The sequence below is a fragment of the Fundulus heteroclitus genome, chromosome 2 (assembly GCF_011125445.2).
Source record: "Fundulus heteroclitus isolate FHET01 chromosome 2, MU-UCD_Fhet_4.1, whole genome shotgun sequence".
Lineage (NCBI taxonomy): Eukaryota > Metazoa > Chordata > Actinopteri > Cyprinodontiformes > Fundulidae > Fundulus > Fundulus heteroclitus.
This window is the reverse complement of record NC_046362.1, coordinates 27,162,106-27,173,417: the sequence shown is the minus strand read 5'-3', so window position 1 is coordinate 27,173,417 and position 11,312 is coordinate 27,162,106. Positions and strand designations below refer to the sequence as shown.

The following is an 11,312-nucleotide window of genomic DNA, read 5'->3' as shown; positions in this document are numbered from 1 at the left end:
TGGAACTTTTAGACAGAGGAATATCATCTGGAAATACAGTATTAAGCTGATTCTGAATTAATTAAACAGTTTTGCTTACTAAATTTATAAACATTCTATTGCTCGCTTGCAAATAGGAAGGAATTGTCCGGTAAAGCTAATTCCTTCAAAGGTATATAAAAAAAAAAACTCAGATGTGAATAAATTACAAAAATAAATATTTTATTTTAAATATCAACCATATGAAAATATTTACCGCTTGATGCACATGAAGTCCATTTTTAAATCATCTTTTGCATTTGGGAGTTGTGTAGAAAATTTTTTTAATTAAAAAACAACTCCTTGCAAATCAAGGCACATCAGAACATATGTGGACATCTGAGCCTCGGCCGTCAGTCAAACTGTTGAAGATGAAACTGACTTCCTGTGTGTCTCACCATGTCCCGCAGCGCTGCTAAACCTGAAACAGCCTGGAGAATAAAAGCCTCTTAGTCAGGAACAATTGTTGGATGACAACATCACAAAAACGCACACAGTATAGGCTGTTTTACCCTAAAAATTGGTAGACTGTTATTTTGCTAAGAAGGCACCCATACCTGTGTGAGAATAAATATGGTGAGCACTATGTGGACACCCCTCTCCAAGGGCTGTATGAGAATGGCTTCATTAAGCAGCTGAAAGAGGATGAGGGGAAGCTGCAGAAGGATGGTGAGCAGCCAAAAGCCTGCCAGCTCTGGGACCTTTAAACACATGTAAAAACAGATATATGAACGTCACTATCCATTATCAATGCAAACAGCTGTTAATGCAGGTTTCTACAGGTTATCTGAGAAGTGTTGCACCTTTTCTTGCAGGTTCCCAGCATAGCCAAGATAAAGTCTGATGGCCTCAATCAGAGTCATCAGCAGCAGAATAGTCACAAGGATGAACTTGTAGTATTCTGGCAAGGCAGGATACTGGAAGAAGTGACAAACAAAAAAAACGTTAATCTATCTATCTATCTCCCACTCTTTAGATAGATAGATAGATAGATAGATAGAGTCCGTTGAAATCTTCTTAGTACTTCTTAAAGATTTATTTAAAAAATATTTCACTTATGGAATGTCATTGTTGCTGATTTAGTTTACAGCAAGCTAAAACAAAGCAACATATAATTTTACATGAAATATGGAGGTATTGAAGATATACTGGTCATTGGTAACAAGCAGCATGTCTTTAAATGTATTCTAATTATGATTCTAAATCAAATCTATGTCTTTTTTGTATTTCTATATACCACTTTAGAAGCGTTGTCTCTTTCTGACTAGTATTCACTGCTCTCAGTCCTCCTTACCTTGAGTTGCAGCATTACAGTTTCACTGATCCACCAACAGGGGAAGAACCACATGTTAAAATATAACGACATCTGCAGCGGTAGGCTGGACAAAACCCGTTTGTCTGAAATTATAAGAACAACAGGACACACAAGACTAAAATAACTCCAAACACATCCTCATTGGGTCCATATTAACCTCCACTTCATGTGTACAAACGGAACAAAACGCTCCGGTAACGCACGAAGCTACGTGAATGCTAACATCTGTGCTAGCTGCTCTGTAAAGTTAGTGGCGTTGTTTTGGTGTACCGTGAGGCAAAATTCCGTCGTTTTCTTTGGCGAACAAATCCGTTCGGGTCTGGTCAAATAAGATATTGCGAGAAAAGTTATCTAAGCGCTTTCTAATCGTTTCCGGGAGCTCCATTGCTTGCCTAAAATAAACGAAAAATGGACAGAGAAAGGAAACTCTCCCTCCTCACCAAAAGCAGCACGACGTAAGCCGGCGTCGTTTCCATGGTTACGGAAACAATGGTGGAGAAAAGGTGAAAATTGTTTTTAACGGCTGATCCTATTTTTTCCCCTCGCGAGTCACCCTCAAATTAATTTCAATGTTTTACAGTCCGCAATAAAAAAATAAAAACCTCATGTTACTAAAAGTATAAAAATAAAGAAATATATTTGCTACAAAAAGTATGGGGAGAAATGTGTCTTTTGATTGAGCTCCAAAATCTTTGAGCTCTATCAAAAACAGGGCGCTTCAAACGAGAAAAAAAGAGAGTGTGAGAAAAAGACTTCAAACATTCAATAAACAAGACAATAAAATAATTAAAACGTGTATGTGGACATTGTGTCACTAATACAGGAAAAAAATAATACATTTTTTATTAAAAAACCAAGTGTTAATTCTTGGCTGAATGTGTGGTTTTGTAATATATTTTATGTTTATTTACATGTAATTATTTTATTTCGATTCAACTTATTTCAAGACAACACAAATCTTTTATATGCTACCCAACTCTCACTTTCATTTAAGAGAAAATGAAAGTTACAGGGCAGCAGCGCTTGATATGTCAGCATACTCTATAAGGAATGGAGCCCCTCCCATTGTTGATAGCTCTGGTTTAGTTGAAAACGAAACTTATCAAATTCCAGTTAAGAAGATGGCTGGGAGAAGTCAGGCACCAGATTCTTTGTGCTGCTCTATTTGCCTGGAGCAGTTGAAGAACCCTGCGACTCTTCACTGCGGCCACAGCTACTGTATGGACTGTGTAAACAACTACTGGGACGTGGAGGATCAGAAGGGTGTTTGCAGCTGTCCGCAGTGCAGACACGCTTTCAGCTCAAGACCTGTACTGAACAAGAACACTGTGCTGGTTGATTTGATCGAGAAAATTACTGACTCGGAGCCAGCCACTCCTCTAGGTGACAAGAAAACCAGCGTAAAAGACGTGGAGTGTGATTTCTGCACTGTGAAGAAGCTGAAGGCTGTTAAAACCTGCTTGGTGTGTCTGGCCTCTTACTGTGCCAGTCATGTTCAGCCTCACTATGAGTCTGCAGCTTTCAAGAAGCACAAGCTGGTGGAGGTGTCAGCCTCCATCCACGAGAAGATCTGCTCTAAGCACGACAAGCTGCTTGAAGTGTACTGTCGCAGCGATGATGAATGCATCTGCCTGCTTTGCGTCATGGATGAGCACAAAGGTCACGACACTGTCTCAGCTGCAGCAGGCAGGAAAGAAAAACAAGTAAGATTTTTTTTTTTTTGCCTTGTCATTTTTACATTTGAATTGTATTTTCCTGGCAGTTGAAACAACATATGACATATTTGCCCTGCAAAAGGAGGAACATAATATATTGCTTCTGCAGTACTATTGACTTTATTAAATTAACTGCATAACTGGCTCAGGCAGCAAACCTAGACTGGCACCAATTGTAATTTTTTTTTTTTTTTTTTTTTTTTTTTTACAGAGGCAGGGTTGATAAATATTAAAAAGAAAAAAAGTATTGTTATAAAATTATAACAATTTTCTTAAACTTTTGTATGTGGTTAAGTGCACAATATATGTGTGCACACAATTTTTCTGTGGGTAAATTGACACCATAGCCCTGTCCGAAAACCCTTAAAAATAGGCAAGGCAAGTTTATATATCAAGCACTTCTCAGTAACAAATTGATTCAAAGTGCTGAGGTCAAGGATAGCTCTGAGCTTCTGTTCCTTGACCTTTCATGGGGATAACAGTAAGAACACTATCGAGTATGGGTAAGGAGCTTCGGACTGCTGTGCCAAGTTCGGATAGTCTTCAACTCCGACATCATTACTTGACAGAAACGCACTTGGATGATGCGAGTCAAATTCGGGCCCACATCCTTCCAAAATGATATTACAATTGCATCTCTCCGGCCATTTTCATTGTTTTCCGTGCTTATACGCCATGTCATGCAAAGGATTGTGGGATTCCTTATAGCTCCATAGCACCAGTTAGGGACGTCGCAAAGTTCCTCTGCTAAATTACTGTGGCATGATGGGTTGAGTAGTCGTCTGGCAATCAGAAGGTTGTGGATTTGATTCCAGCTTCCCCTTGCCACATGTCAATGTGCCCCTGGGCAAGGCACTTAACCCCAAATTGCCTGTGCTGGCCTAGTGGGGAGTGTTGGCCCAGTGGTTAGAGCAGAGAAGGATGCATGTACCCGGTTTGATCCCCAGCGCCTGCACTCTGGGTCCCTGAGCAACACCCTTAACCCCAGATTGCTCCCCGGGGGCTGCACATGGCAGCCCACTGCTGATGGGTGATGGGTTAAAAGCAGAGAACAAATTTCGTTGTAATGTATGTTTCAATGACAATAAAGATGATATTACTATCACTGACTGCACTGTTCGGACAGCATTTATCATGCCGCCCGCTGATGCACTTCTGCTTTGGCTAAAGAATCCTTACAATAAGGGTATTTGGATGGACGCCATGCACTCCCATTTTCAGTTTTTCTTTCCTGTATTTTAATCATGTAAAGCACTTTGCATTGTCTCTGTACTGAACACAGTATTCTGGGTGTGTTCTGCACACCCAGAATACAACAACGCAACGGCTGAGGCAATCCACACGCTGAAATCATGTGAGACCTGGCTCCCACACTCCACCAAATCCCCCCAAGCATCTGCAAAACCAGATGTGGATGCTGGTGATCCAAGTCACACACCCAAAACAATAATCAAACAGCACACATTATGTTTCAGTGATAAAGATAGTGAATTTGGTAAAAATTCGTCCTCCAAGTTAGTTCCGTTTTAAAGCAAGATGCTGGATAAAAACGGCAAACTGGGAATCTGTATTAGTTTGTTAAGTAAACAATAAATGTGTCCTTAGAAACTATTTGGAGAGAAGAAAAAAAGATACCAGCAAGGAATTGGAGAAAAAGACAAGCAGTTGCGACAGCTGAGACAGAGAGAGAAAGCCTTGGAGGTAACTTTCTTTTTTTCCGTTGACCGAATGGGTCGCATATAAAGCATAGTTCACGAAAATTAGATCCTAATTTCTCTTTTGGTTACTGCCTTTAGTTTTCCAGAGATGCAGCACTCGATCAAAATGAGAAGCTCTACGCTGAAATTGTCTCGATGGCAGAGAGTAGACGCTTGGCTGTGAAGGAGCTGATCGTACACCAGGAGAAAGCAGCCTTTGGTCAAACCAAGGCACTCATCGATCGCCTTGAGAAGGAGGTTAACGATCTGAGGAGGAAAGAGGAGGAACTGAAGAAGCTGTCTTCAACTGACGATAACATTTATTTCTTGCAGGTAAAAAGATAAATGAAAAGCTTCAGCCATGTGCATATAACAAAGTATTACAACAATGTAATACTTTGTGACAAAACATACAATACATAAAGTGTTTGTGATGCAATAAAATATAATACGTTTCAAATGCATGAATAGTTTTGCAAAGCACCCTATGATATTGTGTTTTTGCTTTTCTGCTTCTCCAGCACTGCAAGCCTGTTTTTGACAGCAAAGAACTGGACACGAGGGCGAACTTCAACCTACAGCAACACCAACCCTTTGACTGTGTCACAAAGGCCATGTCAGACTTGAAAGACAAAATGGAAACTTTGGCAACAGCTGTGAAGGAAATATCGGAGACCAGTAAAAAGACAACAAAAAATAACATATATACAGAGTTACAAGTGTGTAGTTATGTGATTTTCTGGCACTTTGCACTAAGGAACATACATGTTTTCTGTTTTCAGTTCAAACTGTTCCAGATCCAAAGACAAGGCAGGAATTGTGCATGTGTAAGTTTTTTTGCAAAACATTTTTTAAACAATTTATGTTGGATCCATACTGTTTGAACTAAATGTTTTATGTTATTTTATTTTCAACACGTTAGATTCCTGTAGCTTGAGTTTGGATCCCAACACAGCTTTTGGGAACCTTCTGCTCTCTGAGGAAAACACCAAGGTTACTTGGACCAAGAAAGTGCAGAAGTACCCCTACCACCCGCAGAGATTTACCAAATACGATCAAGTGTTGTGCTCTGAGGGTTTGTCTGGCGTTTGCTACTGGGAAGTTGAATGGAAGGGGCCCAGAGCTGAGGTGGCCGTGTGCTACAAAGGGCCAAATATGGAAGAAAGCTGCTTCGGATACAATGACCAGTCCTGGAGTGTTTCCTTTTCAAACTCTGGATGCACTTTTTGGCACAATGAAATCAAAACCAAAATCCCCAACCCCTGTTCCTCCACAGTGGGAGTGTATCTGAACCATGAAGCTGGAAGCCTGTCCTTTTACAGCGTATCTAGCTGTGGACAATTGATGCTTCTTCATAAAGTTCAGACCACTTTCTCTCAGCCTTTGTACCCTGGTTTTATGGTCTCCAGAGGTGCCTCGGTTAAGATAATCCAGTAGGAGCAAAAACAATTAAAGAATAGACTCCGCTGTTGATTTAAATTAGGTAGTCGCAACACTGATAACATATAGATATAGTAAGTATCTGACATTCCACTGTAAACTGAAATAAATAGTGTTATTTTTAGTCAAGCAGTTATGATTACTCTACTATTGTGTGCCCTTTATATTACAGAGGCACAAAAGTGACAGGTGAATTAGACACATTTCCACCTAAACCCTAGTATTTTTAGGATGCAACGCATACATAAAGAACTTTAAGCTCAGAATTTCCTTGCTTGCAATTGCGCTGAAACTTGTAAAAGTTGTATAAAAGATGTGAACAAACAAGTAAATGAGACTTGCCTTTTATTACAATTCAGGTTTTCCCGCTGGTTTTTCTGGAACAGCATTCCAGCTCTTTTTCTGTGTCGTTTCCTTCTTCTGCTGTAGACACTCTGACCAGGTTTCTCTGTACTTTTGGAGATCATATGGTGTCATAGTGACAGTTTCCTTGATGATTTAGTTAGATTTGAGATTTGGACTGAATATTTAGTACTCTGTTCTGCAACTGTGTCACTGTAAAAGACAAAGGTTTACAATTGTCTCTGTCCTTCTGGCATCCTAACAACATTTATCAAAGATGTAATGTCCAACTCAGTATTTTAAATTGACACGATATATTAATTTTTACAGAGAAGGTTCTGATTTTGTGAAACCTCATTTGACATTTAAAAGGATTTAATTTTTATTGGAAGGTCGTTTTTTTTTCTTGCACCTTTCCGTAATGGAAAGAGAATCCTTTTCAGCAAATTAAAGTTAGATTAAAGGTGACCTATTATGCAAAACTCAGCTTTTGTACATTTTGTACTTCCATTTGCTTCTAGAAACACTCCCGATTGCTAAAAATTGGCAATATTTAAATGTTTAGTTGGTGTCTGTAAAACGTGCTCTTTCAAACACTTCCTGATTATTAATCACAAGCGGCATGGACACTGCCCCTCAACCATCAACCATTGCCAAGGAAGAACTATTTGGAAAACTGCTGACAGTACATGGGAGGATTTACCTAAAGTCTTCTACTGTAGGAAACTTCTGTTCCTAATGTTCATTGGAAATCTGCAAATGATGGAGATTTAAGTACTTACTAATTTGTCTTGAGTGTTTTGCATTGCTGTTTGACAAGAACATGATTTGTCATTTAACACAAGCTACTGATAGCCTAGGGCAGTGGTCTCAAACTTCAGTCCTTGATGGCGCAACTTTTAGATGCGTCTCTGCTTCAACCCACCTGACTCCAATATAAGCTCATTGGCTGCAGCTAGTCAGGTAGTTTAGTCGTTTAATTCAGGTGTGTAGGGCAAAGGACACATCTAAAAGTGGAAGGACACTGGCTATTGAGGATTTGTTCCCTCAGTATGCAGTCAAGTTCTTTAGAGTCCTGCTAGCTAATGACCGGATTATTTCAATCAGGTGATTTGAAGCAGAGACATAACATCTGCAGCACACTGGACCTCAAGAACTGAAATTGAAGATCCCAACCATAGTCAAAGCATAATAAGTCACCTTCAAGGCTGAATTAATGAACAATAGTCTGGTGTTGATGTTTAACTGACCTTTAGTGAATATTAATTTTAGACATTTTCCCCACATAAACATTTGTTTAGTACATCTTGATTATGGCAAAGATAAGTTTTTCAGTTTCAATGTATAAGTGATAGACTATAATACGAGACAGCTTAAAAGCATTACCAATACTCAGGATAGAATAGAATAAAATAAAATCTATCACATATTATTTTTTGACCCAAACATTTATTCTTTTTAAAAAAACCTAACCTGACCCAGAAACCTTTAGGCATGAAAGGCATGCTATGCATCTTAATAAACAAATAATTTCTGGATCAATGTCCTCTGGGGAGAGACAAAATGTTCAATGTTTAGTCAAAACAAGTAAACCCAAAAACCACTAAGCATGGTGGTAGGGAGCTGTTAATTTAGGCTTTGGTTTGCAGCCACAGAATCTTGTCACTTGTTTTAGTGGACTTTATTTCTAAGTGGACTGACGGGAAACACGGTTGCAGGGGGACATGCGGCAAAAGCCAGGAGTCAAACCCAGGACGGTGGCGTCGGAGACCAAGGCCTCCATAAAAGGTTATGGTATCCCTGCGCCACCGTGCCCAGGATCTTGGCACCTTGTAGTTATTGAGTCTTCTCAATGTCTAAGTGTCAAATAAAGAGTCAAATGAAGCCCTTCACCAGGTTAGGTAATCAAAATGACAGTGATCCAAAATACAGAAAAAAAATATCTACCAGAAAAATGCAAAAAATAATTAAAATCACATTAGTACAATGGGCTAAACCTTCTGTAAATGCTATGCATAAATGAATGTCTGCTAACATCAGTGACCAACAGCAATGCCATAAAGAAGGATGGACAACATATTGCGGCCAAACTTTTTATCAATGACTGTCCATATACAGTACCTGTACAAATCTGAAACAAGCCAAACGGTTAATATAGTATAGTTATAATTGAAAAGAATTAGCACATTCAGGTGCTGGGTCAGTTCAGAATATACTAACTTTCTCTTTATTATGACGTATGCATCTATTAGAACCTTGTGTTTTCAACTGCTGAATAAAATGCTTTTCTTAATGTTTAGTGACTTTGCCTAGAAATGTATTAATTGAGAAACTAATATTTTTTTTTCCTTTTATAATAAATAAAAGCACCTATTTTCCCACAAAATTCATTTGATAACTGGTACCACTGTTGCATTACAGCTAATAGATCCTGGTTTGGTCTTGCATGAAGTTTGGATGTTCTCCTGGTGCTTGTGTGAGTTCTTTCTGGGTACTCCAGGTTATGGGGTGTCATTATTGTGACAGCAATGTCATAAGAGAAAAGAAATAGGGGTTTGTTTTTCAATTTCATTTATTCACCATGTCATATTTACAGTGGTCACAGTTCCAAACTACATATTTAGTGAGAAAACTAAATATAAAATCAACGAAAGATAAAAGAAAATAATTTACATTTAATTGTAAATAATTTAATGCAAGAGCAAATTTCAGGGCCTGCTTTGATCGAGCAGCCTAACAATCAAGCAGGAATTAAACTAAATGAAGGTTATAATAATCTTAAAACGTTAGCCCTCTTAGACTACCAACTTCGCTGTTGTATGATTATTTTTTGACATTTAATCAGGGGAGAGCGCGAACGCAGTCCCCCACTACCAGAAATTATGCAGTCGAGATTCCCACATTTGGGGAATTCGCAAGGGTCAGCACAGCCGAAGTGCAATGGCTGAGCCTCACCTTGGGTGAACCACCTTCTTGATCATGGTATCTCCCCTGCCAGGTAAGTATGAGTTGCTCCACTCACGCACCGGGATGTCTTTCACACACACACCTAGATGGATCATGGTGCCAGAACACTGTAGCACAACAGAACCAGAGCCAGGAGGATGTCATTCTACAAGTGAAAGCACACTGCACTGACTACGTGGTAAAAAAAACAGCAATTGGGTTAGCTATAAGGGTTTTAAATACCGTTGGGTTACCCAGAATTCAATGCGGCAGAGGACAAGCTTAAGCTAACATACCGACAACACATTTATGCTCTTATTAACCTACAAAAAGCAACAGCCCAAAAGAAACTGAATATGTTGAACATTATTTTTTTTAATCAGAAGTATTGTAAACACATCAGCTAGATTAATAGACTTATTTTACGTGTAGTACAACTACTTCCTGCTCCTTTGTTCAGATAAACAGGTCTGGTGCTGCCACCTGCTGGTATGCATGAAAAGCCTTCATCTGAGAGAAAGACAATGTGACAAATTAACAGGAAAATCCAGCTTCGATTTGACTAAATAAATCCCAAAAAAGTAAAATAAATAAATAAACAAACTGGAGTTTTGTTTCCTAAGTTTGAAGACGTTTCGCTTCCCATCCAGAAAGCTTTCTCAATTCAAATGTAGCGTGGAGTTCCAAGCTTTTTACTCCAGTCGTTTTGTTTTTTAACTTTTTTCGGAATGATCATGACCTGGATGACTGAGAATCTTCACCAGCATATTGACTAAATAAACCATTGATTGTGCGGTTCTTTAGCAACCTGGGCCCTTTTTCAGAAAGCATGGTTGGTGGATATTCAGGGTAGTTTTTGAGGTAAATTCCTGCACACTCTGGCTTTTCCGTTTCAGAAAGCTCAGAAGCCTTTACCCCGAGTCAAATTATGAACACAAATTACTCCGCAAAACAACCCTGCCCCCGAGCAGAGTTGTTTCAGCTAACCCTGAGTTTTTCCTTTCTTTTTAGATAAGCTCTACTTGAGGTTTTCAATATTATCGTATAAGTGGAATGAGGAACAAACAAGCCATAAATACATTGAAGAAATTTAATTTCAAACAACAATTTCCACAAGTTTTATTTCAACAAACAGCCACAAATGGTTTATCAATCAGTGGGTTATAGATTATCTGCAGTGTATGTTTGTGTTTATGAATGTGTGTTCCTGTGGGGTACTGTTTTGAACTGGTTTCTCTGCTTCTTTTTTTTAATAAAGCAGTCTGTATTGTTCTGTAAGGAACCTCAGGAAGCAGTTGCTGGGGGATGTGAAACAGAAGTGGGCATCACATTTTTGGCACTTGGTTTTAGGTGTACCTTTGCATCCTGGTACCTTGCATCTCCCTTTCTTTTCATCCATGACCATCCAGTGGGCTGTGGCGTCCAGATGCACTTTAGGGACCGGAAAGGGTTCAGTGTTTCCTCTTCTCCTTTTTTCTTCACACTCCCCAGCAATTGTGGAACTGGGACAACCTCTCTTAGGCTCCAGATTCTAGACACTTTTGCACAAGCTTTCTGTGATATATGACTTACACATATAAAGCTTCATCTGTTCCTCTTTTAACACCCCTTTGCTGCTGCAGTCGTCTCAGGTTACAAGCTCGTATCCAACACTGACATTTCTCTGCAATCCTTCAGGGTTTTGGAAAATCAATGGCGGAATAATAATAATAATAGAAATAATAATAATGTGGTAACAATCATAAGGTCATGAGTCACCCCAGCAGATACCAACACAGCAGCCGTGTTTTGTTGTTGCCATAATATGTCTGTTGAGACGACACTCGTCATCTGTTCACT

General features: G+C 39.2%; 2 protein-coding genes and 1 non-coding gene across 3 annotated transcripts; 1 reads left to right on the top strand and 2 right to left on the bottom strand.

The window, feature by feature from the left end:
* Positions 1-180: 180 nt before the first annotated feature.
* On the bottom strand, positions 181-1,808 carry tmem17 (transmembrane protein 17). Its single transcript, XM_012852609.3, has 5 exons — positions 1,604-1,808; positions 1,313-1,416; positions 822-935; positions 576-719; positions 181-449 (listed from the first exon to the last, which is right to left on the bottom strand). Exons 1-5 carry the CDS (start codon positions 1,716-1,718, stop codon positions 372-374), a joined length of 555 nt encoding a protein of 184 aa, XP_012708063.1. The 5' UTR covers positions 1,719-1,808; the 3' UTR covers positions 181-371.
* A 624-nt stretch (positions 1,809-2,432) lies between these two features.
* Positions 2,433-6,517, top strand: LOC110366411 (E3 ubiquitin/ISG15 ligase TRIM25). Its single transcript, XM_036151856.1, has 6 exons — positions 2,433-3,036; positions 4,654-4,749; positions 4,845-5,078; positions 5,267-5,423; positions 5,528-5,572; positions 5,668-6,517. The coding sequence occupies exons 1-6, from the start codon at positions 2,455-2,457 to the stop codon at positions 6,180-6,182; spliced, it is 1,629 nt and encodes a 542-aa protein (XP_036007749.1). The 5' UTR covers positions 2,433-2,454; the 3' UTR covers positions 6,183-6,517.
* A 2,852-nt stretch (positions 6,518-9,369) lies between these two features.
* On the bottom strand, positions 9,370-9,533 carry LOC118557361. The gene has a single exon (XR_004927830.1). It is a non-coding gene; the product is annotated as a U1 spliceosomal RNA (small nuclear RNA).
* Between the last annotated feature and the right edge of the window lie 1,779 nt (positions 9,534-11,312).